The 27,365-nt window shown below is 43.4% G+C and overlaps 1 protein-coding gene across 2 annotated transcripts in view; it reads left to right on the top strand.

Moving 5' to 3' along the window:
- Window positions 1-25,362, top strand: part of LOC119656116 — a 37,401-nt gene extending 12,039 nt beyond the window's left edge. For both annotated transcript variants that reach the window (XM_038062439.1, XM_038062438.1), the window contains exons 2-3: window positions 18,907-19,475; window positions 24,820-25,362. In XM_038062439.1, the coding sequence (XP_037918367.1) occupies window positions 18,907-19,475; window positions 24,820-25,049 (799 nt within the window). In that variant the 3' untranslated portion in view covers window positions 25,050-25,362. The remainder of the gene's footprint in view (window positions 1-18,906; window positions 19,476-24,819) is intronic.
- Window positions 25,363-27,365: the final 2,003 nt, after the last annotated feature.

Raw genomic sequence — 27,365 nt, 5'->3', positions numbered from 1 at the left:
ATTATGCCTGGTGATGTATTGCACCGGTGCCATAACAGTACAGCCAGAAATGAGATGGTCCAACGTCTCTAACGCCGAACCACACATTCTGCACTGGTCGTTCTCCACCCGTTCTTTCATGATGAGCTTCTTATAAGCTCGGGTAGCGACCACGCCATCCTGAATGGCACACATGAACTCCTCCGTCTCAGCAAAGAGCTCCCCAGCACATCTGTTCGACAGATGCAAATCGACAAATGGCTGCCAAAGACAATTCACGTGTTTACCGTGCATTGCCTTCGACTTCCATTCATCGATCCGCTCCTGGTCCGACTTCACCCCACCCAGAGATTGAAAGATCGATCCTTCAAGTTAAGTGGAGTCAGTCCACAGTCTGCTTTACAGACAGCCGCATGCAAGGGGCTCGCCTGCTCTTTACTGTAAAAATAAGCGCGCAGCAAGTCGACTTGGCGATGATGTTGTGCCGCCACGTCAACCACGCCCCTACCTTCGATGTCACGAGGCAAGTCCATCCGCTCCACGGCAGACTTTGAATGATGCATTCGGAATTTGGACATAGTTGTCCGTATCCGCCGCTGGACGCTTTCCAGGTCGGTCTTCGTCCACGGCAATATTCCGAATGCATAAGCCAGTGAAGGGATAGCGAATACATTCAACGCGCTTATTTTATTCTGCCCCGAGAGATGCGATTTCAGCACCAGCTTTACACGTCGCAGGAATTCGGACAGCAGAGCTTCCTTCAGATCACCAACTCGAGCATGGGTTCCTTGCAGAATTCCTAGGTACTTGTAGAAGTCTATCTCGGTCATAGCTTCGATGTGGAGGTCACCAATGCTATGTCCGGCATGCGGCTCGTGCTGACCTTTGCGGATGGATTGGATTCGACATTTGTCTAATCCAAACTTCATCCGAATATCACGGTTGAACATGTCTATTATTCGTAACAGACTTCTAAGATGGTTGTCAATACCAGCATACAGCTTGATGTCATCTAGGTACATCAAGTATGTCAGTTCGCACTTAGCACGTAGGCCATATTTTATTGCAAAACCATGCCCTCTAGCATCATTCAGTAGCCATGAAAGGGGGTTCAGTGCCATACAAAACCAAAGAGGACTCAATGAATCCCCCTGGAAGATGCCCCTCCGTATACGGATGGGCTCTGAGGTATTAGCACCCTCAGATGTATGCACCGATAAGGTGGTATGCCACCCTTCCATGACTGTCGCCAAAAACTTTATTAGTTTTGGATCAATGCGATACAGATGTAGAATGTCGATTAGCCAGGTATGCGGAACGCTATCAAAAGCCTTGGCATAATCGATATAGCAACTGAAGAGGTTTCTTTGGCCTCTAGTTGCTTGTCCTACAACTACCGAGTCGATAATGAGTTGCTCTTTGCAACCCCTTGACCCAACTCGGCAGCCCTTCTGCTCCTCGGACAGAATGTTGTTGGTCTCGAGGTGCGCATTGATCCTTCCACTAATAATGGACGTGATGAATTTATAGAGGGTTGGTAAGCAAGTGATCGGTCTTGTGTCTGCGGGGTCCTGCACCCTGTCCTTCTTAGGGATAAAGTAGGTAATCCCCGCAGTGAGGAAAGGTGGAAATTCCTCCGGCCGACTCATGACCTCATTTATACTGCTTACCAACCGACTGTGTACGCTGGTAAATTTCTTATACCAGAAATTCTGCACCTGATCCAGACCTGGGCCCCTACAGTTATTATTATTATTATTATTGAGACAGTTGAGTGAGCTATTCAATTTAAAACTATAGAAGTATTTACGGTACCCACCATGTCCCGTGAGAAACTGCGTGAGATCACAGTTTAACTCACCATGTGTTCTCTGCGTCCACACCTTGAACATCATCATTAACAGCGCAACAACCGGTATCCGGTCTAGGCCTGCCTTAATACGGAACTCCAGAAGTCCGGTTTTGCGCCGAAGTCCACCAATTCGATATCCCTAAAAGCTGTCTGGCGTCCTGACCTACATCATCGCTCCATCTCAGGCAGGGTCTGCCTCGTCTTCTTTTTCTACCATAGATATTGCCCTTATAGACTTTCCGGACTGGATCATCCTCATCCATATGGATTAAGTGACCCGCCCACTGCAACCTCTTGAGCCAGATTTTATCCACAAGCAAACGGTAGTGGTATTGCTCATAGACTTCAACGTTATAGAGGCACGGAATCGTCCATCCTCATGTAGCAAACCAAAAATTCTGTTGATGATTCTTCTCTCGAACACGGCCCAGAGTTCGCTGCTTTTTTTCTAAAAACCCAAGTCTCCGAGGAATACATGAGGACTGGCAAGATCATAGTCTTGTACAGTAAGAACTTTGACCTTCGGGTGAAACGTTTCAGGCGAAACAGTTTTTGTAAGCTGAAATAGGCTCTGTTGGCTGCCAACAACCGTGCGCGTATTTCATCGTCGTAGCTGTTATCGGTTGTGATTTTCAACCCTAGATAGGAGAAATTATCAACGGTCTCAAAGTTGTAGTTTCCTATCTTTATTCTTCCCGTTTGACCAGTGCGGTTTGATGTCTTAGGTTGGTTGGTTTTTGTTACTGACCCTACCACCATACATTTTGTCTTGCCTTCATTAATGTGCAGCCCAAGATCTCGCGCCAATCGCCGCCTGCTCGATCTGGATAAAGGCAGTTTGTACGTCTCGGGTCGTTCTTCCCATGATGACGATATCGTCAGCATAGGCCAATAGTTGGGTGGACTTAAAGAGGATCGTACCTCTCGCATTTACCTCAGCAACACGGATTACTTTCTCCAGGGCCACGTTAAAGTGGACGCATGATAGGGCATCCCCTTGTCTTAGACCGTTGTTGCTTGCGAATGGTCTTGAGAGTAATACTGCCGGTTTTATCTGGCCTCGTACATTGGTCAGGGTCAGCCTAGTCAGTCTTATTAATTTCGTCGGGATACCGAATTCTCTCATGGCTGTGTTCAGTTTTACCCTGGCTATGCTATCATAGGCGGCTTTAAAGTCGATGAAAATACGGTGCAACTGATATTCATATTCCAACAGTTTTTCCAGCGCTTGCCGCACTGAAAAAAGCGGATCTGTTGCTGATTTGCCTGGAGTGAAGCCTCTTTGGTATGGGCCAATTATGTTCTAGGCGTATGGGGCTATCCGGCCTAGCAAGATAGCGGAGAATATCTTATAAATGGTACTCAACAACGTGATACTTTTATAATTGCTGCATTGCGTAATATTCCCCCTTTTATGTATGAGGCAGATAATGCCTCGTTGCCAAAAGTCAGGCATTGATTCGCTGTCCCATACCTTGAACATCAGTTGATAAACCACTTGGTGTAATTAGTCGCCTCCATATGGAACCAATTCGGCTGTAATTCCATCGGCTCCTGGCAACTTACGGTTTTTAAGCCGATGAATTGCACGGACTGTTTCTCCTATGCTCGGTGATAGCAGCATTTGTCCGTCGTCATCAGTTGGCGGGACCTCCAACTCGCCGATATTTTGGTTGTTGAGCAGTTCATCAAAATACTCAAACCATCGCTCCGATGTGCCCATTCTGTCGGAAATCAGATATCCCTCTTTGTCTCGGCAGGATGAGCATCGAGGTGTATAAGGCTTTATCCTGCTGATTTGATGGTAAAATTCCCACGCATGGTGCGGTTGCTCCCTGTGCTTTTCTAGTTCCCAGACCTATTGGTTCCCAGGCTTCCTTATTCCATCTGTGAAGTTGCTTTTCAGCTAGCCAAAGTTCGCGATAAGTCTCCGCATGTCTCCGCGTTCTGTCAGAATGCAACATTTCTCGGTATACAGCATTCTTCCGTTCCGTTGCTAGCTTACATTCATCGTTAAACCAGCGGTTCCAACTTTTCTTACGGCTGAGGCCGCCTTATCAATGATAACGTTCTTCAGGCGGTTGTGAAGATCATTTGTTGATGCTTCATCTCCAGGACATTTGTTAGCTGCGGTTATTGCGGCATCCATTTCGCCCTTATAGGTGTTGTGGAGGGCTGTGTTGTGAATGGCTTCGGTATTCACTCTCAACTGATTATCAGAGGGGACTGTAGGTGGTGTCGTAATTCGAACTCGGAGCACTATGCAAACGAGATAGTGGTCCGAGTCTATATTGGCCCCCCCATATGTTCTGACATTCATCAAGGCTGAGAGGTGACGGCGTTCTATCAGCACGTGGTCAATTTGGTTGAAAGTGGTCCCGTCTGGAGAGGCCCATGTACGTTTGTGGACCGCTTTCCACGCAAACCAGGTACTTCCAACAACTATTAACAACTATTTCGTGCGATATTGCTAACTGAATAATCCGCAGTCCGTTATCACTTGTATCCATATGTAAGCTATGGGAGCCAATGTATCGCCTAAATACGGACTCCGTCCCTACTTGACAGTTAAAATCTTCAAGTATGATTTTGATATCATACTTGGGCCAGGCTTCGAGGGTCCGCCCAACTGCCTCGTAGAAGGTATCCTTCTCTGCCTCTGCAGTCTCCTCTGTAGGGGCGTGAACGTTAATAAGGCTTATATTTCGCAGAGTGTATAGCCTTTCGCTTATATTTTCAAAGCCGATAACAGCAGTTTCATTTTTTAGCTGACTAAGAAACCTACTCGGAGCACATGGTTTACTGGATGGCCGCTACAATATACGGTGCAGCGGCTCTTCTCCAGGAAACCGGTCCCTTTCCACCGCATCTCTTGCAACGCTGTTAAATCAGCCTTATATTGGGACAGGGTATCGGCTAACGAGAGCGCACATTTCATGGGAAAATGTGCAAATCGTTAATCCGTTGTCAACGCCGGGTTCGTCGTTGTAAAATCCATCCTGGCCGAGGCTGCTGTTGTGGCTTCGTAACATCGGTTTTGCGTGTAGGGTTGTCAGCTCTACCCAACCCCAGCCTGGAGGGGACCAGTTGGTACATTTCGTCCGTTTTTAGGCGCGGGAGACTCGCCTTTATCCTTCTCCGTCTGCAGCTTTTCATTAAGAAAGAGCTCCCAGCGCTCACCACGTACAAGTGGGAAAGCTGTTGGTGTTGGTTCAACAGGCGTTTGCCAGGTACCAACCCATGTTTCGCCCTGGGATCTATACTACCCTTTGACCACCTTTGAGTAAACATTGGATGACACAAATACCGAATAAATTTTCAAATATTCTTAAATTTCCTTTCTATTGAGCAAGTAATCATTTACCCATATACATAAACCCACGCCAACAGATTGTCTCAAAAAGCGATATTTTCTTTGAATCAACTCCGATGAATGGGCTGGTGTATGGGCTGGAATTGGCTGAGTAAACCGCTGTACGACAGCACCTAGTCGAATAAAATGCACTAAACTAAAGGATAGTGTTTGCTGTCTGCCTCCAAAATGAAAGGGGATTTCGTCTGTCCAATACCCAAAAAGAAGCAAAAGGTTCGTCACGCCCGATCGCCTCAATTACAAGTGGATGATGATTAGGCACCGGCGACGTTAACGACCAGCTTCAACTCTTTCAACAATGCAGTTAAACCCCATACTGCGCTTTTGTTTGCGACTTACTAAACTCAGCTTTAATACAGCTAATTGATGATTTTATAGCAGGCTTGCGCTGTGCCAGGTATTGTACTTGGCGTCTTACAGCCTTCTCACGAGCCCTTCGACTGCACTAGTACCTCATACAGTGGTATCGTCAATTGGTTACAGTACTTTCTGCGAGAAATCTAGCGATCTGGAATCGTGTTCGCTTGGCACTACGAATCGTAAAACACCCCCTCTAACAACAAACTCAAATTTCACAAATTTATTTAAATTTTTATTCTCCCGTTAACGCTTCTCGCACTACAAAACTCCCAATTCTTCTAAAAGAACGAAACTCTTATTCCGAAAGTCACTGGTTATTTCGCCAAACAGACACAGGTGAAAAATGGCTACGGCACTTTTCTCGCTCAGGGGAAATTCTGAGATCGTTCCCCACAGTGTCGCCTTCCCGGCTGTTCAAAGTGCGAATCACGCTTTTTAAAATCCCACCGGCCGGTTGATCCGCTGTCCACCCACGAACCGGTCCCCATGCCACTACGCTCGCCTTGAACTCGGTTGAACTCCAAGAGTTCATGTTGCAACAACATGCGCGTGCACCTACAGATGCGGCAAATCGTTCCCCTATGTCAAGATCAATTCGCCCGAATGCATTTAATAATGAGTAATTTGCGGCGAACATTAGAATAATTGCATATTATGGAATGCATTATTTGGGCACATGAATTCAGGACGAGGCGAATGAGATTCCGCTCCTGTCGCGAAGCCACGGTCACTACAGAATCCAGGATGAATCCCCTTTCTTGAATGAATAAAGGGAGCGATATATAACTTCCAACTCTACTGTTCATGGCGCAGATATAGGCCACTGCCATCCTGCGCTCACGTAAAGAAAAACTTTGTTCATTGCCTGAATATCCAGGGAATTGTTGTGCTTAGGAGTGAGAGAATATCTTGCTTTTTCAACATCGGAAACTAATTCAGATTGATTGGAATGGATGGATGGATTGGATGGAAGGCAAAAGTAACGCCGCTGAAATATTTCGCTACATATTCAATGCTTCTTATCGAAAGGAGTAGACTACATATACCATAGAGGTGAAATTTTTTCTACAAGGAATAGGAAAACAGGCAATTCATTCCCGACTTATCTACAGAGTCACGCATCTAACTTTCACAATTTAGATACTAAACCGCAGTAAATTTCTCCTTTTTCTTTTCTCGTTCCCACTGGAGAATAAAGGTTTCTTAGCAATAATTCAAGGTTGTTCGCCCCCACTTGAAGAGTTCCTCTTATTTAAATACATATATGGTTGATCTGAACTTTGTCCAATTCGCGACAAATCTTTTCTTCGGGTCTTTCCCACCCAAATCGAGTCATTTCAGAGGAGATCCAATGACGTACTGTAATATCCAAGAAAGCTGAAATACGCAAGTGCTCAATCCACATATGCGCAAATGGAATGTCCAACATTCTCTCTACTCGTTTTCACCGACCTCACAGTGCGTGCGTGATGTCATCGGTGACTAGTAACCTCCTATTGAAAACTCTGCACCAAATCTAATTAACGATTTTCCCTGCCATCTTTTTGGATCTTAATTAATCTTAAGTGCAACCGCAGAAATGGTCCGTTGTGCTGTGCTTGGTTGCAATTCCGAGAACAACTACCGATACAGCGATGGCAAAGGAGGAACTATTAGTTTCTTCCGGTTTCCACGTGAAAATAAAAAGTTTCGCGACATATGGATAGCGAAGTGCGGACGCAAGAGGAAGTTCAACGTGAATACGAGTCGGGTTTGTTCGATGCATTTCAGAAAACAGGACTATGAGAGGAATTTACGGGCCGAGTTGTTGGACATAAAAAATCCGAGGAGGTTTTTAAAGAAGGATGCCGTGCCATCCTTGAAATTACCTGGCCATCATGGGGAACGTTTTTATGACGACGACGATGGTAATGAGGATGAGTTGGAGTTCATGCGAGATATTGAGGATATTGTGATAAAGCAGGAAATCCTTCCTGATATTGAAATGTGAGTGCTTATGCATAGCCAGATGTGATTATGGCTCCGTTAATTTGCATTGAGTAGTTTACCGGATGTGTATGCATTTACCAGCGTATTCACGTAGATTTATAAGAAAAAGTGGTACTATCTGAGAATGCTTCATTTGGGAGTTTTCTCTAATAGCATATGTGAAAGTTATACTATTTGTTACCTACTCCTAGAGAACAAGTTCTCGACCCCCGTTATTCTTCGTAGCTACTATCCCCTGCTGGAATGGTGTTATTTTTACTAGTATTTACTCGGTTTACCACCAAAAGTTGTTCAACAGGAGGTTGGCCAATTTTTGGGATGTCCCTCGCGGGGACGGGCATTATCCTGTTGTTGATGTGAGATCTTTTCGATGCCGTCACCCATTGCGTAAGGGAGTTTGAGTCGATCGATGGACACTATGATGATACGTCCAATACCTTCATAATTAAAAATGTATCCGCTGCTTGTTGATCACCAAATATGATCCGGCTATATTGCATTACTATGGTGTCATTACGGATGAAGACATAGCTAGCTGTCGGAAGTTCTTGAATATCGGAAGTACTTGTCGAGTCGACTTTCATTGTCTGTGCATAGCATTTGGAAACGCTGCCTTACCTGTCTTCAGCGCGGTAGTAGCACGACAGCACATTGCTACTTTAAGCTGAAAATTAAAACGCAGGACCATACTATTAGCTGCACGATGACATGGATGACGCCAATCAGGATACTGAGCATCTGAAACAATCTAGGTTCAAACTATCTTCTCTGATCTGAGATGACCCGAATTGGCCTAACAAATCTAGAGATATATACGTGAAAGACTTCTCAGGCAACTTCGACGGCTACCTCCGTCCAGGATGAGAAAGGGGTCACCATGGTCAGGCAGTACCGTTCCGCAAACCCCAACCGCCAACAACCGCGAATACGTGCTGGATATCAGTGAAAAAATACCCGATATCATCTAAATGACGGAAATATCCTGGGCCACTGAGGTTAACCTCTTGCGAACCGTAAAGATGATAAACTCCGTACCAAATCGGTCCACCCGTTGTGATGAAAGGAAATTCATAAAACGGCTTCAGGGAATAGTAATGACGTTGCTGATTACTATCTATAAGATATTCTCCACTATCTTGCTAGGCCAGATAGCCCCATACGCTCAGTACATCATTGGCCTATAACAAAGAGGCTTTACTCCAGGCAAATCAGCAATAGATCAGATTTTCTCTCTGCGACAAGCGATGGAAAAACTGTTGGAATATGGACAACAGTTGCACCATCTATTCATAGACTTTAAAGCAGCCTATGATAGCATAGCCAGGGTAAAACTGTGCACGGCCATGAGAGAATCCCAAGGAAATTGATAAAACTGACCAGGCTGACCATGATCAATGTGCGAGGCCAGATAAAAGCAGCAGGATCACTCTCAAGACCATTCGACATCAACAACGGTCTACGACAAGCCCTATCATGCGTCCTCTTTAACCTGGCCCTGGAGAAAGTGATCCGTGATGCTGAAGTGAATGCAAGAGGTACGATCCTCTTTAAGTCTACCCAACTGCTTGCTGGCCTATGCTGACGACATCGACATCATGGGAAGAACCACCCGAGACGTACAAACTGCCTTCATCCAGATCGAGCAGGCAACGCTTGCCGCGAGATCTTGGGCTGGACATCATCGAAGGCAAGACAAAATATATGGTGGCAACGTCAGCACCAAAAACCAACCAACCAACAACATCAAACCGCACTGGTCAAACGGGAAGAATAAAGATAGGAGACTACAACTTTGAGACCGTTGATAATTTCTCCCATCTAGGGTCGAAAATCACAACGGATAACAGCTACGACGGTGAAATCCGCGCACGGTTGTTGTCAGCCAACGGAGCCTATTTCAGCTTACAAAAACTGTTCCGCTCGAAACCTCTCACCATAGGGGCAAAACTCTTACTATAAAAGACAATGATCTTGACAGTCCTTATGTATTACTCGGAAACTTAGGTTGTTAACAAGAGAAATTACGAACTGTTGGCCGCCTTCGAGAGAAGAATACTCCTCCTCCTACATGAGGATAGACGATTCCGTAGCCTACCTAACGACAAATCTATGAGCGATACCACGACCGTTTGGTTATGGATAAAATCTGGCTCAATAGGTTCTGGTGGGCGGGTCACTTAATCCGTATGGATGATAATGATCTCACCCGAAAAGTCTATAAGGGCAATATCGATGGTAGAAAAAGAAGACGAGGCAAACCCTGCCTAAGATGGAGCGATGGTGTAGGTCAGAACACCAGACAGCTTTTAGGAATATCGAATTTGTGGACCTCGGCGATAAACCGGGATGTCTGAAGTTCCTTATTAAGGCAGGCCTAGACCGGCTACCGGTTGTTGCGCCGTTGATGATGATGAATAGTAATGACAAAAATATGATTGCGATGGTTAAACAAACATACGCGCTATTTCACCTTGGTTAGTTACGAGTATGACTGGATCGCTTTGACTTTGACTGGTAAAGGACGTGTTCCTACTTTGAGACCAGATATGCTAACTAACACAACTCCCCTCTAGTTGACCAAAAATATATTTGCTTGGATTCGCCACCACTCCGTATAGTTTTAACTTATGAAATAGATTTTTTAAGCGGCGTTCCCTTCAGGCAAAGATGATGATACTACTATGTCATCGATCTAGGCACAGCAGAGAACCAAACTTCCCAAAGTCTCGTCGATGAATCGCTGGGGCATTTGCACTGCAATCTGTAAACCGTTACTGTAGACGACAACTCCTGGAGGCCAAACGGTTTTCCAATGGCAGTATGTCTTCTTCAGATACCGGGATCTTGTTAAATGCTCTTATCAGGTCTATTATTGAGAAAACATTCTTTCCGTTGCACGCGTCATCGAAATCTTGAGTGGACCGAACTGGATAATTGTCGGCACAAGTTCGACTGATGAATGTATGATAACCTCCGCACGGTCTCTACTAGTTATTTTCTTTCGGCATCATATACAGGGACTATTGGTAATATCCTAATCCTGGAGCTAATCGTCTGAGTTTTGAAGCATCTGGTGATGCTGACATTATAACTATATGATGCTTAGTTCGGTGACACCCCGTTTTTCCGGTTCCGTCCGAGCTAGTTATTTGCGGAGACTCCAGTAAGTTGTCATCATACGGAATTTCTCTAGTAATTATCTTGATGGTAAATTCTCCAAGGCAAATGGTGCTGAACAAGATTAGAAACGTCTGCTACAATAAATTTCTAAGGAAATCCTAACCCCAAGGTTAAGAGTAAAGTGGGCAACTCCATGTGTAGCAAGTGGTGCTTTTTTGGTTGTAGAGACCTCAATACGCTGGGTTTAACGCATTTGGTGCTTTCAGCATTAAATTTCCGGTGACACCAGCATATATCCTGGGGACAAAAACTTTCGCGTGTAGATTGTGAATGAGACCTGGAAGAATTAATTACAGAGGACTCCTGTTCGTAGCTCTACAAGTTGGCTTGGCAATAATTGCATTAAGCGTGTTTCTGCTTCCGCAATGCGTACACCTTATCAGTTAAGTCGACTACAGTTTATAGAAGCTGGCCATTTAGTGTCGTCATAATCGGCTGAAGAGCAGATGGGAAGCGAAATCTTTAGATTTTTTAGATTAGTGACTTTGAAACCGCGTACTGCCGAGATTCTACATCATCATCATCATCAACGGCGCAACAACCGGCATCCGGTGTAGGCCTGCCTTAATAAGGAACTCCAGACATCCCGGTTTTGCGCCGAGGTCCACCAATTCGATATCCCTAAAAGCCGTCTGGCGTCCTGGCCCACGCCATCGCTCCATCTTAGGCAGGGTCTGCCTCGTCTTCTTTTCCTACCATAGATATTGCCCTTATAGACTTTCCGGGTGGGATCATCTTCATCCATACGGATTAAGTGACCCGCCCACCGTAACCTATTGAGCCGGATTTTATCCACAACCGGACGGTCATGGTATCGCTCATAGATTTCGTCATTGTGTAGGCTACGGAATCGTCCATCCTCATGTAGGGGGCCAAAAATTCTTCGGAGGATTCTTCTCTCGAACGCGGCCAAGAGTTCGCAATTTTTCTTGCTAAGAACCCAAGTTTCCGAGGAATACATGAGGACTGGCAAGATCATAGTCTTGTACAGTAAGAGCTTTGACCCTATGGTGAGACGTTTCGAGCGGAACAGTCTTTGTAAGCTGAAGTAGGCTCTGTTGGCTGACAACAACCGTGCGCGGATTTCATCATCGTAGTTGTTATCGGTTGTGATTTTCGACCCTAGATAGGAGAAATTGTCAACGGTCTCAAAGTTGTATTCTCCTATCCTTATTCTTGTTCGTGCTTGTGTTTGACCAGTGCGGTTTGATGTTGTTGGTTGATTCGTCTTCGGTGCTGACGTTGCCACCATGTATTTTGTCTTGCCTTCATTGATGTGCAGCCCAAGATCTCGCGCCGCCTGCTCGATCTGGATGAAGGCAGTTTGAACGTCTCGGGTGGTTCTTCCCATGATGTCGATATCGTCAGCATAGGCCAGTAGTTGGGTGGACTTGAAGAGGATCGTACCTCTTGCATTCACCTCAGCATCACGGATCACCTTCTCGAGGGCCAGGTTAAAGAGGACGCATGATAGCGCATCCCCTTGTCGTAGACCGTTGTTGATGTCGAATGGTCTTGAGAGTGATCCTGCTGCTTTTATCTGGCCTCGCACATTGGTCAGGGTCAGCCTAGTCAGTCTTATTAATTTCGTCGGGATACCGAATTCTCTCATGGCCGTGTACAGTTTTACCCTGGCTATGCTATCATAGGCGGCTTTAAAGTCGATGAATAGATGGTGCAACTGTTGTCCATATTCCAACAGTTTTTCCATCGCCTGCCGCAGAGAGAAAATCTGATCTGTTGCTGATTTGCCTGGAGTGAAGCCTCTTTGGTATGGGCCAATGATGTTCTGGGCGTATGGGGCTATCCGGCCTAGCAAGATAGTGGAGAATATCTTATAGATGGTACTCAGCAACGTGATACCTCTATAATTGCTGCACTGTGTGATATCTCCCTTTTTATGTATGAGACAGATTATGCCTCGCTGCCAATCGTCAGGCATTGATTCGCCAATCGTCAGGCATTGATTCGCCGAGATTCTACAGATAGCGGAAAATCTGGGAGAGTTTCTCATGAGCACAAAGCACGTCCGCTCTTCACAAGTTGCTCGTTTTTTCCTGACCAGCAGAAAAGCTTTATTAGTTCTTCGCCCAAGGGATTTGGTCAGTTACCTGTCACAGACTCAGCAATAATGTCGTAGACTTCGATTATTTACGCCGATGGCAAGATAACAATCTTCTACCTCATAAAGCTGCCCCCACTACTTCAAACCAAATTTCGAAGTTTTAGAGGTTGAATTCTGTCAATTGCAGTAATACTTGTAAACGCAGATGTGTTACTTGTTCTTGGTTACTACTTTTTTGCTTGCCTTGAACCCGCCAATAATAAAAACTTGTTAGCACTGATGAAGGGAACAAGTGGTTCCCGAAATATCGGCATTTGCAAGAATAAATACCCACACCAACGAAAAAAGGAACAACAAGTTTTTATTACTTCAATTAATTAATCGTTGGAAACACGGCATAATTTCACTCTGACCGCCAATAATGTTTACGAATCTAGCTGGACATAAAAGTAACAATATCTTCTTCATTATTTGGAGGAACTTCTCGCTGAGAAACGAATCGCAGAGTCAACTTATGAAAAGTGACAAGAGTAAGACTCAACCGGAATCAGGATACAACAAGTCGGGAAACGGGAAGCTTGACGCTTCAGGTATAAAAGGTTTTGTGTTACCCTATGTGAGGAGCATAACGTAGTTCTCCATTGGCTTATAGCATTGACCCGAGATATTGAAATCGTTCAGTTCTGGGCAGGTTACTGCCATTGCCAGAATTGAGCGATTTAAGTATCTCGAAGGGCAGGTTACTGCCATTGCCAGAACTCAGCGATTTAAAAATCTCGAGTCAACGATATCAGCCAATGGAGAACTGCATAATGAAATTGTTTCACGCATTAATGCAACCTGGATGAAGTGGCATTCCCCAACTGGTGTTCTTTGTGATCGACGTATCAGCACACGTCCCAAATCTAAAATTTACTGCAATGTCGTCCATCTGCCACTCTCTATAGTTCTGAGTGTTGGCCGACTATAAAGGACAATGAACGGCGTCTTGCGGTAATGGGGACGAAAATGTTGCATTGCACTGGTGGCGTGACACGTTTTGATTACGTCTGAAATGAGAATATCCGCGATCGATATGGGTTTGCACCGATCGTGGAAAAACTGCAAGAGAGGCGTTTTCGCCGGTGTGGTCACGTAATTTACGCTAACGAGAATTCAACAACCAGTATTGATCAGAACATCGAAAGCAATGGTAAGCAACCAAAAAGCCGGCCAAAACAATGGTGGCTTGATACGCTGGATGGGGATTTAAAGGTCTCGCGATTACATTCTGATCAGGCATTTGATAAAATAAAATGACGAAACCGATCACCACGAGCCGACCCCGCCTGTGAACTGAAGGCTGAAGAAAAAGAAAAAGATGTGAAGTGCGACGAGTGCACGACAGCTCCGTGTAATATGTAAATTCAATTGCCCTCTATTTTCTAGAAAGCGATTTAAATAAATCATTTGATGGAAAGCCCTGTGTTGATAATGGTCAACCACATACGCTTCACGCCCTCAGGTTAATATTATTAGCGAATGAAAACAATTTAACCAACATCAAATATAAAAGAGGGCTAGGGAGAATTAGATTCTTCTTGAATGGAATTTTAGTATTTCACTCGAATTTCAATTATTCTCGTTAATTAATTAATTAGCACGAAATTGATAAGTTTGAACTGCTATAACTTTCCCAATAATAGTTGGATTTTCATGAAACCTGGCATGTGTATGCACAAGGCTGTCCTTTATGTCGGTGCAAAATTTAGTACACTTAGGATGAACTTAAGGAGAGTTTTTTAGTCTATTTCTAAAAGTTGATAATATACTATTAGTAAATTTTTTGAGCAGATACCGGAATGGGACATCTCTCGAAGATTAGATTTCACATAAGTGTTTTACACAAAACCTTAAAAAGGGCTGCAGATAAATAGATTCTTCATAAATGTGACTTTAATATTCCAGGCGAATGTCAATTATTCCGGGTAATTATGACGTCAGCATCTGATTGCATGGCTTTGGAAGCAGTAAACTCGTACGAAATTACTAAGTTTGAACTGCTATAACTTTGGCGTTAATTGCCTGATTTCCATGAAATTTAGCACATACACTCGCTAGAAAAAATGTGCGTACACTAAGCAGTTCCTGGTTATTCGTTAGTAAAACACACGAATAAATTAGTTTTTTAAAAACATTTTATTATTTGCATATTGCTTGTGGTCTTGTTGCTTTGATAAGGCCACTTTTACGAAATTAGAATTCAAGGAAACTGAAATAAAAAAAGGGAAATAAGAAAAGTCACAAATGTTCAGTAGAAAAAGTCTGCGTACAGCCACATAATTAGGTGATTCCCCGAAATATAAATCCTTGCCATTTGGAGTAAATTGATTGTGAGTTATTGGTTTATGGCTGTGTTTGAAGTGTGAAAAATAAGGACGTTTTTTCGTTATTTTGTGTGTATAATTGTTATTATGGAATTGAAGCGAAAAGAGATTTGTGTAAGTGAAAGAAAAGTTATAATGAAATTATGGGAAGAAGGAAAAAGTTTCCGCGAAATAGCCAGGACAGTAGGAAGGCGACATTCATCTGTTCAAAGGGTAGTTAACAACTTTAAATCGACGGGAATAATAACATCGAAGCCACGATCTGGTCGCCCATCGAAGTTGTCGATTAGGGAAAGGCGAAGTATTATAGGTTCGGTGAAAAAGAATCCACGAATAACTGCACCACAAATCGCGAAAGATATTGAACTTAAGTTCAACAAAAAAATTTGTGCTGATACTGCACGGAAAATACTCAAGAGAGCTGGTTACCATGGGCGAGTTGCACGTAAGAAACCATTTATTTCATTAACTAATAGGCGAAAACGAATAAAATTTGCGAATAAGTACGTAAACCAATCAAATGAATTCTGGGAAAATGTGCTTTTCTCAGATGAAAGTAAATACTGCATTTTTGGAATAAAAGGAAGAAAAATAGTATGGAGAAAAGCATGTACAGCATTGAATAAAGAAAATTTGATGCCAACAGTAAAGCATGGTGGTGGCGGAATAATGATTTGGGGGTGTATGGCAAGTGGTGGCGTAGGAAATCTGCAATTTATAGAGTCTACCATGGACAAATATGACTACCTAAATATTTTAAAACGTAATTTAAAACAAAGTGCTGAAAATTTACGCCTGGGTGGCGAATTTTATTTTATGCATGACAACGACCCTAAGCATACGGCTGAGGTTAATAAGCTGTGGCTATTATATAATGTTCCCAAACAGTTACACACACCCCCACAATCGCCAGATTTAAATCCCATAGAACATCTGTGGGATTTATTAGAACGCAGAATTCGCCAATACGATATAACTTCAAAGGATATGCTGAAAAATGTATTACAAGAAGAATGGAATAAAATAAGTGTTGAAGAAACATCTAAACTTGTATCTTCTATGCCGAAAAGATTAAAAGAGGTCATAAAAAGAAAAGGGTATCCTACAAGCTACTGATTTGCTTTTCATATTTACTCAAATATAATTTTTTTTAAATATTTGTTTACTGTACGCAGACTTTTTCTACTGAATTATTGCGATTCTTTTAATTTTTGGCTTTATAACCTGGTTTTTGTAAGACTTATAACTTAGTGAATTAAATACACTAAAACTACGGAACTATTTGTAATGTTTGGATAATAAATTCGCCACAAAAATTAGCTTAATTTTTTTGTTTTACTAAGGAAAAGTATCATACTACTGAGTGTACGCACACTTTTTCTGCCTAGTGTATGTACGAAATATTGTCCCCTATGCTGGTACAAAATTCGGAAGTCCTAGGATGAATCTAAAGGGGGTTTTTCAGTAAATTTCTAAAAAGTAGTAATATACTATTAGTAAGTTTATTTGAGCAGATATCGGAATGGGACATATTTTGAGGCCTAGATTTCATCTAGGCGCACCAGCCTGATTTTTTGCGGATTTTTAGGTTGGGTAGTTTCCGAAAATGAGACCTGTCTCACTTCAAGTGCGTACACTTTGTCTCCTTACTCACGCACTTTGCAATTTATGCCAAAACTAATATCAGTTTCGGAAAGTACAAATCGAGACCTTTCATTTGATACTCTACACAACTATATCCGGTGAAAAAAATTTTTGAATCCCCCCTTTGCATGTATGGGGAGCCCCCCTTTAAACTCCACCTAAATTTATGTCACTCGCTGTATGCGTGGGATTTCATAGTTCCCATCTGTCCACCAAATTTCGTTCGGATCGGTTTAGCCGTTTTGGAGAAAAATGCGTGTGACAGACAGACAGACATTGAATCGATTTTAATAAGGTTTTGTTTTACACAAAACCTTAAAAAAAGCCAGGCGAAGGCAGGGCAAGAAGAAACAATTCCCAGCAGACGATGAAAACCTGTTTACTTAAAGTCAAGGTGGATAAGAATGGAGGATCAAGGAAAGCAAAGGGAGGGGAATGAAGAAGTACAAGACCAACAGCCCTGCCCATTAAACCGACGGAAGGCAAGACTTTACGGTAGTCCTCAGAGAGATCCGCTAAAAGACCAATACCCAAACGTTACAGGTATTTAAAATTGATTCCTGTGGAGAATCCGACAGTACAGTCACAAAGCGAATACTTGCAATAAAAAATATGATTGCGTTCTCTACAGGGCCGGATGAAAGCGTTGCCTATACAGTAGTACCTGGGCGGTATCCTATCGTCAACGTGGACCCAACAAGGGCTAGAATGAGGTTAAATTGATCCACATCCTCGGAACCAAGATGCAACAAAGTGTAACCGCTCACGAATTGTTAGTAGCTGATATATTGCTAATCAATGACGAAAGAAGAACCTAGCCTCATAGTATCTCCACTTACCCGGTACCCGGTAACGCTGCCATCTGGGTTCGCGACGGCGCCTAACTTCGGATTCGAATTTAGGGATAGCGTTTTCCAGCATCTATCTTACACTGAATGAGATGATCCTGGACTTTCGACACAAGCTCGATGATCTGAAGGCACGGAGGGGCAGACAATCATTGCAGGTGACTTTAATGTCAAAGTTCTTGAATTGGGTGTTCCTCATTTAGAATCTAGGAAACGAATCCTCGAAATGTTAGCGAGAACCGGACTTGTAATTTGAAACACCGCATCCATGTCACAGTTCCCGCGCCCGATGTGTTGTTCTTGGGGGTGTCGGGTTTTGAAAGATTTCCCGTCAAGCAACCATGACTTTCCAGCAAGCGGCCGGCAAGTACGTTCGAAGTGGTTAGCGCTACCTCTCGGTGTGCACCAATCAGTAGAGAGGCTGCAGCTGACACTTTCGTTAAGTTTTGAACCTGATAACGTCAGCTTTCAGGACCCCTATGGTCCGTGGTCCCAGAACGTCCAAACGGCCGGGAGGAGACATTCATCAAAATGACAAAGTATAGATCCAAACGATGCAACAAAACACCTTGTTGGCAAGAGCTAATCGACAAGGTGCTTTGTAAAGCATGAGCACTTGGTTATAAACTGGCGGACTAAAAAGAATTTTACACTTGCATGGAACCCCCTCCGCCCTACTTAACCCTTAAGCTCTCCGTCGAACGGTTATTCGCTGCATGCAAGTGGGTTCACAGTTCGAAACTTCCCACCAAATTTCATGTCAGTAAGTATCACCGTCTCAGAGAAAAGTGTTTGCGGCAGATAGACAGGCAAGTAAATGGACCGACAGTGAACCAATTTTAATAGAGTTTTATTTTCCACAAAACCTTGAAAAATGATACATGAGGAATAAAAAGAATGAATCTATGCCTCGTAGGGATAATTCCGGGTCATTCAAAACCAACAACTTGTTCCATGCGTGAGACTTTTTAAGTACTTTAACAAATTTGTGTCCCCTCAGGAAGATAATTCTCCCACTTATAGTCGACTCGTTCATTCTCTTCGTGCTAAACCATGCTTCAGTTCTGGACTCAGAAAAGGAGTTCCCTGCAGAATTTTGGTTTTCTTTCCCTCGTTAAATTCATTCAAGTTCCTTCACTTTCATCCAATAATTATTAACTAATTTGGCTCTTAATGGAACAACTAATAATCATTTATTGCAATATTATAATACTATATCTTCTAAAGCCAAATATTCTTTCTACTTCCAGAGATGCTGACGATGCAAACGAGATTTTCCCAAAACTATCAGCATATCTTCAACTAGCCAGCAACAACTCCTCAACAGCTTCGTCCACAAAAGCAAACAACAAAGTTATCACAACAATTGCCGGGTCAAATGCAACAAACACATCAGAAATAAACACTTCAGCATCGAACCCTATCAAACTAGGACAACAAATGGTCATTGCTCAACAACAATCACAACAAGGAAAAATATCCCTTGTACCTACCAATATCCTGCTAAAGCCACCACAGCCCCAACTCCAATTACGTCCGCAGGCGCAACATATTATCTATAATCCAGGTTTGGCCGGGAATTCAGCAATCGCAACATCCGGGGCAACTGGACAAATGCCCAATGGTATGAAGGTGCTCTTGGTCAATACGCTACCGAAGAATAGTGTAGGAACTGTCAATACCGATGCACAGCAAAAGATTATCACATCGAACGCAATGAAAGCCAATTGCATAACCTCGACAGTGCCCACTATTGGAGAAGTTAGATGCAAACCTACTGAGACGCGAAGTCAAAGGCCAGCAACGAGTAGTGGAGCAGGTAATTATACTTACACACTTTAGGGTCTAATGCCAGTATCTTTCTTTTGGTTGTCTTCGAGGATTAAGGGGTTTTGTGTGCGCATCCACTTGGCGACCAATTTGACCAATTGAAGAGAAGCTTCCCCCTCCCCTTGAGCTAAGAAACCAACTTTTTTCAAAAAAGACTACTTATGGTTTCGTCCAGCGTCAAGGAGCTCCGTTATATATTTGATCTTGATTTATAACCATCTTGTTTTGGTCAAAAAAGTGTTTTTTTTTTATAATTTGGCTTCATTTCATTTGTTGTGTTTTGTTTAAGGACGAAACTGCAAGCCGTCTTTTTTGGCATCTGTCTTTTTCCTGACAAAGAAGAAGTACCTTCAATATGCATCCACCAATTAACTCAAAAAAAAAATTGAACTGCGCTATACCATCACGTCAGGGTTTTATTATAATTGGTATACCATCGAAAGTCAAATTCCAACTGAGTTATTACTGAAGATATTAAGTTCTCTGGATGAGCAGATCACTTTTTTCCTTTGTTGGAAAAGTAAGATACTTAAGCTGCGAGTCTTATCGCAGCAGCACCTTAGACTGTCTCCCACTAATTCATGTTCACCTCTGCACGAAGTCGTTTAAAGCGATCCCTCTTACTGAGCTTAGAATCATTGGTAGCTTCCTTGGCTCAATGGAAAGCCGGCCAAACTTTTTGTATTAAGGCATTGGCGAACTGCATAAATAGCGGTGCATTTCACCAATACAAATGGTCCTGATATACGGTGCAGTTGCAGTTCATTTATTCCTTTGACTAACTTATCTGATGCGGTGCTAACGAAGTCCGAGCCATTATGAAACCAAGCCACCTATTTATGTATACGAAAAGCCAGTTGCAGGCTGCCCCGTATAGCTTGGTTGGAGGTTGGAGTTTTCTTGGCAAACCCGCAAATATAACTTTATCAAAATTTGGTTGACTGCTAGGTTCATTTTCGTCCGCATAACTTTCACTCTGGGAGCTCATCTCCCCCATGCAACTTTACTTGTACTTTATGCGTGCTCGTGTGCCCCTTTTCACCCTTTTCTGGGGGATCACACCTCCCTTCTAATTGCGATTTTTACAATTTACTTTTCACTGAGTATTCACTATCGCTACCTAAATAGCTAACATACTATCCTACACTCGCCGCACAAGTACAAAAATCCATGACCGAAACTAGAATTCAAACCCGAACTAAGAGATTCAGAACTTGATTTGCAACCACCTAGAACATGGCGTCGTCAGGCGGATCACTCCCACTGGAAGTCGCCTTCGCGAAGTATCTTCTCCAGCCTTTGTCCCGAGATGACTCGATTCGGCTACAAAGTCGGGTCCAAATAGTCACACAAACCGATTTTGATGTACCCGCCACGATTCGAACTTACTTAGAACAATTTAACCCAGCACATTTCCTCTAGCACAAGAATTGTCGCAGAGCGTACCAAATTAGTTTAGCCACACGGTCAAACGCTTTCTCTAAATCCATGTAATGTAAAGAGTGCGATACTTCTCGTGGTGTTTCTCCATGATTGACCGCGTAGTATGCAGTTCCACAATTCTTGACAAACCCGGCTGAATTCACGGCTAGTTGAACAATGTCCCAAATACGTTTGTCAAAAATGCTTTGAAAAATCTTCATTGTATGAGGCAACAACCCCATCAAACGGTGATTTGAACATTCTACTAGACTTCCTTTCTTTTTCCATATTTGAATGGGTTGTTCCCTGCCAGTCAAATGGTGTTCTACCTCCTCAATAACCCGACTGAATAACTCACTAAGCCATAGTGGTGGGTCCTAACTCTTCACCTTCGAGAGCCCAGATGCCAAATCATCAGGTACCGTTGTTTTCCCGATTGCATTCGTTTCTTCCTCAATTTCAATGCCGCTAACATTTACGTGCTCGATGTTTTACCTGAGTACCCGTCGATTAGACCTAACCCCACGATATTCTTAAGACACGAATTGATTTTGTCACCACAATCAGAATCCGGCTGTGACAAGCAACAGTAGTACCAATCTATACTGAGTGCATGACAAGGTATTCATACTGGTGGATGCAAGACCTATCCACATTTCTACCGAACAAAGGAGTACGGCACCCGAGCGCATCTCCACGCGTGAGACCCGAAGGTCGCTTTTCCGCTTGGCCATAAACCCAACCCCCGTGAAACTCCCACTATGGGGCCAATCTCTCATAACCGGGTTGAAAACACATACTCCAGGAATTCTTCTGTGACAAATGAATTCAGAGAGCTATCGCAGTTTCCATGGTACCAGATAACCCTAGATGAGGTTTCGTAGCCGAAGCCACCTCAGTTGAATCCCCGTGAAGACTCGGATCTGATCGGCCTAATTAATATACCTCCTTCCTTCGTCAGAGCACCAGCGGCACCGACAGTTAAGCCCTTGTGTGTTTAACGTAGGTACTTGTCGTGGAGACTTAATCCTACGGTCCTCTTCAGACACGGATTGATTTTGTGACCACAATCAGCGCCCCGCTGAGACAAGCAACAACGGTACCAGTCTATACCAAGTGCATGGCTTAGCATTTATACTGGTGGATGCAAGAATTACCTAAATCTCTACCGAACTAAGGAGTACGGCACCCGTGTTGAAACGCAACACCACGCCAAGGCCCGAAAGTCTCTTCTCGCTTGAGCATAACCACAACCCCCATGAAACTAGGGAGCCTACCACAAATAACCGAGCTGTACTCACATACAACGGGAGTTCACCCGAAGTATGAGAGTCGAGGGGCTATCCCGGTTCCCATGGTACCAGTATACCCCTGGTAAGGTTTAGTGAGCAATTTGCCACTTCAGATGAGTCCCCGTCCAGACTCGGGTCTGATCGCCCTAATTAGGCCTTTGAAGCATTCGCCTACCTCATCACGGCCGGCAAACCAAAGTGAGTACAGCGTCTCCCGGTGCCACCACTATGGAGGTTCTCCTCGGCCGCTTGGTTTTGGTTTGGCCGGCAGGGTTGCCGCCCCGTCTTCCTCACCACCACCTCTGAACACCAGTGGCACCGGCAGGTAGAATTTCTCCCAATATCGGTAGTGCTTGTGGAAGTGGAGGATAAACAAATTCTGCCTTAGAAATCAGCTCGAAATATTGTCGCCATCTTCCCGTCATGCCACTTGACCGAATTTAATGCATTTTTCACGTCAAGGGTTACTACCACACAATAATTGTTGCTACTACCCTTTCCGTGAATTGGATCTTCGGCCAAGTCAGTAACCAATTTGATGACATCAATGGTTGATCTGGCTTTACCGAACCCATACTGCCCATCTTAAAGGCCGCCTTGACTCTTTAACAACCGGGAGTAATCTATTATAGATTACCCGCTCTAACATTTTTCCACAGTGTCCAAAAGACATATGGGTCTGTATGAGGATGGTTCACCTGTAGGTTTATCAGGCTTAGGCAAAAGTACCAACTTCTGCCGCTTTTATGCCGCTGGAAATATTCCCTCGGACATGCACGCTTCGAACAACTTAACATACATGTCCGGTCTGGTTTTCACGACAAGCTTAAGGGCCTTATTCGGTACTCCGTCCAAGCCCAGCGCTTTATTGTCTCCTATTCCATAGCAGATCTCCAGCAGCTTGGCTCTGGTGACTGGCGTCGGAGGTGGTTCAAATGTGCCGGTGCACTCCTCTTGCTGGGGGAATAACTTCTGGATTATTGTCAGCAAAATTGTTGGACACGTGACCTGCGGAGATGAACGGCCTCTGAATCGTTCCATCACGATTCTATAAGCACTCCCCCATGGGTTTACGTCCGCTTCTGAACAAAGCTCCTTAAAGCATTTTCTCTTGCTTCGTTGGATCACGAGCTTGAGGGTTTTGCGGGCTGCCTTATATGCGCGCTCTTTTTGCCCCTGATCGACTCTACCTACCGCCCCCTAAGCCGCTCTTCTGGCTCGGTGGCAGGCCGATCGAAAGCTGGCCAGTTCACTATTCCACCAGTAGTTTAGTTTTCTACTGGGGAATGAGTACCTCCTAGGCATGGACGCGTCCCATACTTTGGCGATGCCTTGGGCCTCATGGACGGCTCTTTCCGTAGAGACGCCTGCTTTATCAAGCTGATCTAACCACACCTCTTTGAAGGTCTGCTGATCCAAAGCTTTTCCAGACCACCTTGAAATCTTCCTCGGTTTCGTGCATAATGGGTCTTTGCCCAGTGGGGGGGCACATGTCTCAAAGGAGATTGCCTGGTGATCGCACTGGGTGTAGCGTTCGCTAACGCACCAGAATATACCACACATCAGCGTAAGGCGGACAAAAGTCAGGTCTTTCTGAAAAGTTTAGCCAAAACAATGTACATCTGCGCAAAAGCTTCTAATAAACTGAGCCCCCGGCACTTGATTCTCTGCTACCCACTCATTCGAAGGCCCAAGCGTTGAAATCACCTTTGGACTTCGACCCTTTGTGTCTGTCTGTCTGTCCGTCGCACATATTTTTCTCGAGGAAAGTTGCAGCGATTCCCACCAAATTTGATGGAAAGGTGGGAACTATGAACTCTCACGCATACAGTGAGTTGCATAATTCTACATCGAATTTAAGGGAGGGGGTTCATGCAAAAGGAGGGTGTACATTTTTTTTCATCAAATATAGTCATGTGGGTTATCAAATGAATGGTCTCGATTAGTACTTTCCGAAGCCGGTCTTAGTTTCGCTATTTGTTTGAAAGGTGGAGAGTGCAGGATGTCGAAAGTGATCAGCTCTTTAACGGACCGTTTCTCAGAAACTAATCAACCGAAAAATGTCAAAAACATCAAGAGGCTGCCACTATATGGCGCCTAGGCGCCGAAATACTCTCCATACCGATACCTGTTCAAATAAAGTTAATAATAGTATATCACTATAATTTTTAGTAATTGGCTGCAAAACCCCACTTAAGTTCGAAATTTGCATGTAATGCAGTAATGTAGATTATAACATAGAGAAGATCCTACCAAGTTTAGTGGAAATCGCACTATTTCTAACAAAGTTGTAATAGGTCAAAGTTGTCGCTTCTTTGCAAAGTCAAGTCTATGAGGGTCAATTAACCCGAAAATGGATACTCTCATATAATATATGTATATATTACGTGCTATGTACTAATGTGGCAAACGCACACACAAATGTCTTTTTATAATAGATACACAAAACCTTTCATAAATGAAGCGTCCAGCTTCCGTTTTCCCGGCTTGTTTTACATTTGTTGTATCATCCTTCCAACAACTTTAAAAACATCTATGGCCAAAATAAAAAAACTATTTTTTTCATAACCCAATATTTTCTATATTTCCAATTTAATTTATTTAATTTTCTCTTTTTAGGTTTCCGTTCACTGATCTCCCAACTCATAACAATACAAAGTCATAACTTAGAAGTATCACGTCAACGTTTGGAAGTTGAGAGACAACGTCTAGATTTTGAAAAATCTATTGCTGAACGGATCATAGCCGCGTTACCACAAATTTTCATGCCTTCAGTGGTTCCTCAAAATGACGAGAGGGCAACGCCCACGATGCCTTTACTCACACCCAAGATTGAGAAAGAAGACTAAGAAAATGTCGGCTGTTAAACTGTGTAAATAGTAGATAGTAAGTTTCTTCGGAATAGTTTTTTTTTGTGGGGATTCTAGAGATAGTTGGATACCCCTTTCAAATAATTAGAGACAATATTTTAGTTTTGTAGTTTTCATGTGCAACTTTTGTTTTATTGTTTTTTTAATTTATGATATGGGATGTGATAGATGCAACTAACTTAACTTTAGATGAAGTAACTTATTTTCAATTATTTTATTATTTATTTATTCAATTAAAAAAATGAATTAGTATCATAAAGAGTTTTTGTCATACACCTAAAAGAAAATAAAGGTTTTATAGAATAATAAGCCGCCTACGTTTTAATTATATTAGCTATCTTAGCGTCATTCTATGATTTCAACAAGTGCGATCTTTTCCTTAAGTGTGTAATGTCCGCGTCTCTGCGACAGGTTCATTCGTCTTTTTCATAAACAACCAAAAAGGTAACCATCATCAACGACGCAACAACCGGTATCCGGTCTAGGCCTACCTTAGTAAGGAACTAAGACACCCCGGTTTTGCGCCGAGGTCCAACAACTCGATATCCCTAAAAGCTGTCTGGCGTCCTGACCTACACCATTGGTCCATCTCATGCAGGGTCTGTCTCGTCTTCTTTTTCTGCCATAGTTATTGACCTTATGGACTTTTGCGGGCTGGATAATCCTCATCCATACAAATTAAGTGACCCGCCCACCGCGCCGGATTTTATCCACAACCAGACGGTCATATTATCGCTCATAGACGTCGTTATGTAGGCTACGGAATCGTCCATCCTCATGTAGGGGGCCAAAAATTCTTAGGAGGATTCTTCTTTCGAACGCGGTCAAGAGTCCGTATTTTTTTTGCTTAGAACCCAGGTCTCCGAAGAATATATAAGGACTGGCAAAACCATAGTCTTGTACAGTAAGAGTTTTGATGAGACATTTCGAACGAAAGTTTTTGTTAGCTGAAATAGGCTTTGTTGGCAGCCAACAATCGTGCGCGGATTTCATCATCATAGCTGCTATCGGCTGTGATTTTCGACCCTAGATAGGTGAATTTTTCAACGGTCTCAAGTTATAGTCTCCTATCTTTATTGTTTTCGTTTGACCAATGCGATTTGATATTGTTCGTTCTTTCGTTTTTGGCGGTGAAGTTGCCACTATGTACTTCGTCTTGCCTTCATTAATGTGCAGATCGAGATCTTGCGCCGCCTGCTCCATCTGGATGAAGGTAGACTGTACATCTCGGGTGGTTCTTCCCATAATGTCAATATCGTCAGTGTGGGCCAGTAGCTGGGTGCACCTGAAGAGGATGGTGCCTCTTATATTGAGATCTGCATCGCGAAACACTTTCTGCAGGGCCAGGTTAAAGAGGACACATGGTACAGCATCCCCTTCTTCTAGACTGTTATCGATGCTGAATCGTCTTGAGAGGGATCCTGCTGCTTTTATCTGGCCTCGCACATTGGTGAATTTCGTTGGGATACCGAATTCTCCAAGGCTGTATAGTTTTACTCTGGCTATACTGTCATAGGCGGCCTTGAAGTCGATGAAAAGATGATGCAACTGACAGCCATATTCCAACAGTTTTTCCATCGCTTGCCGCACAGAGAAAATCTGATCTTTTGTGGATTTGCTTGATGTGAAGTCTCTTTGGAATGGACCAATGATGTTGTGGGCAGTTGAGGCTATCCAGCCTAGCGAGATAGCGAAGGATATCTTATAGATGGTACTGAGCAACGTGATACCTCTATAATTGCCGCTCTGCGTGATATCTACCTTTCTAATGGCATTGATTCGCTGTCCCACATCTTGACTATAAGTTGATGAACTACTTGGTGGAATTTGTCCCCTGAATATTTAACCAATTCGGCTTTAATTCCATCGGCTCCTAGCGAATTATGATTTTTAAGCCGATGAATTGCACGAACAGTTTCTCCTTTACTTGGTGGTGGCAGTATTTGTCCGTCGTCTTCAGTTGTTCAGCAGTTCATCAAAATACTATCGCTCCAATATACCCATTCTGTCGACTGGCTATGGCCAGTAACGTGAAAATAGACTGGGTCACATGTAGCCTGAGAAAGCGGACATTTTTACAAAGGTGCTTAAAATGCCTCAATTTCTGTCGCTTTGTGCTAACATACCTCAATGACCAAGACAGGCCGAAAAAATGCAGGAAATGTATAGAAACCTCGGCGAGAACTATGCTGAATATTGTGCAAGGGGAAACGCGAAGGATACGAAAGCAGATAAAATGATTGCAGTCACTTAACCCCGTGGAAAATTAAACCTGCATTTCATCAAAACTCCAAA

This window comes from Hermetia illucens, chromosome 4 (genome assembly GCF_905115235.1).
Source record: "Hermetia illucens chromosome 4, iHerIll2.2.curated.20191125, whole genome shotgun sequence".
Taxonomy (NCBI): domain Eukaryota; kingdom Metazoa; phylum Arthropoda; class Insecta; order Diptera; family Stratiomyidae; genus Hermetia; species Hermetia illucens.
The sequence above is the reverse complement of the archived record's forward strand: the minus strand, read 5'-3'. Positions and strand labels throughout refer to the sequence as shown.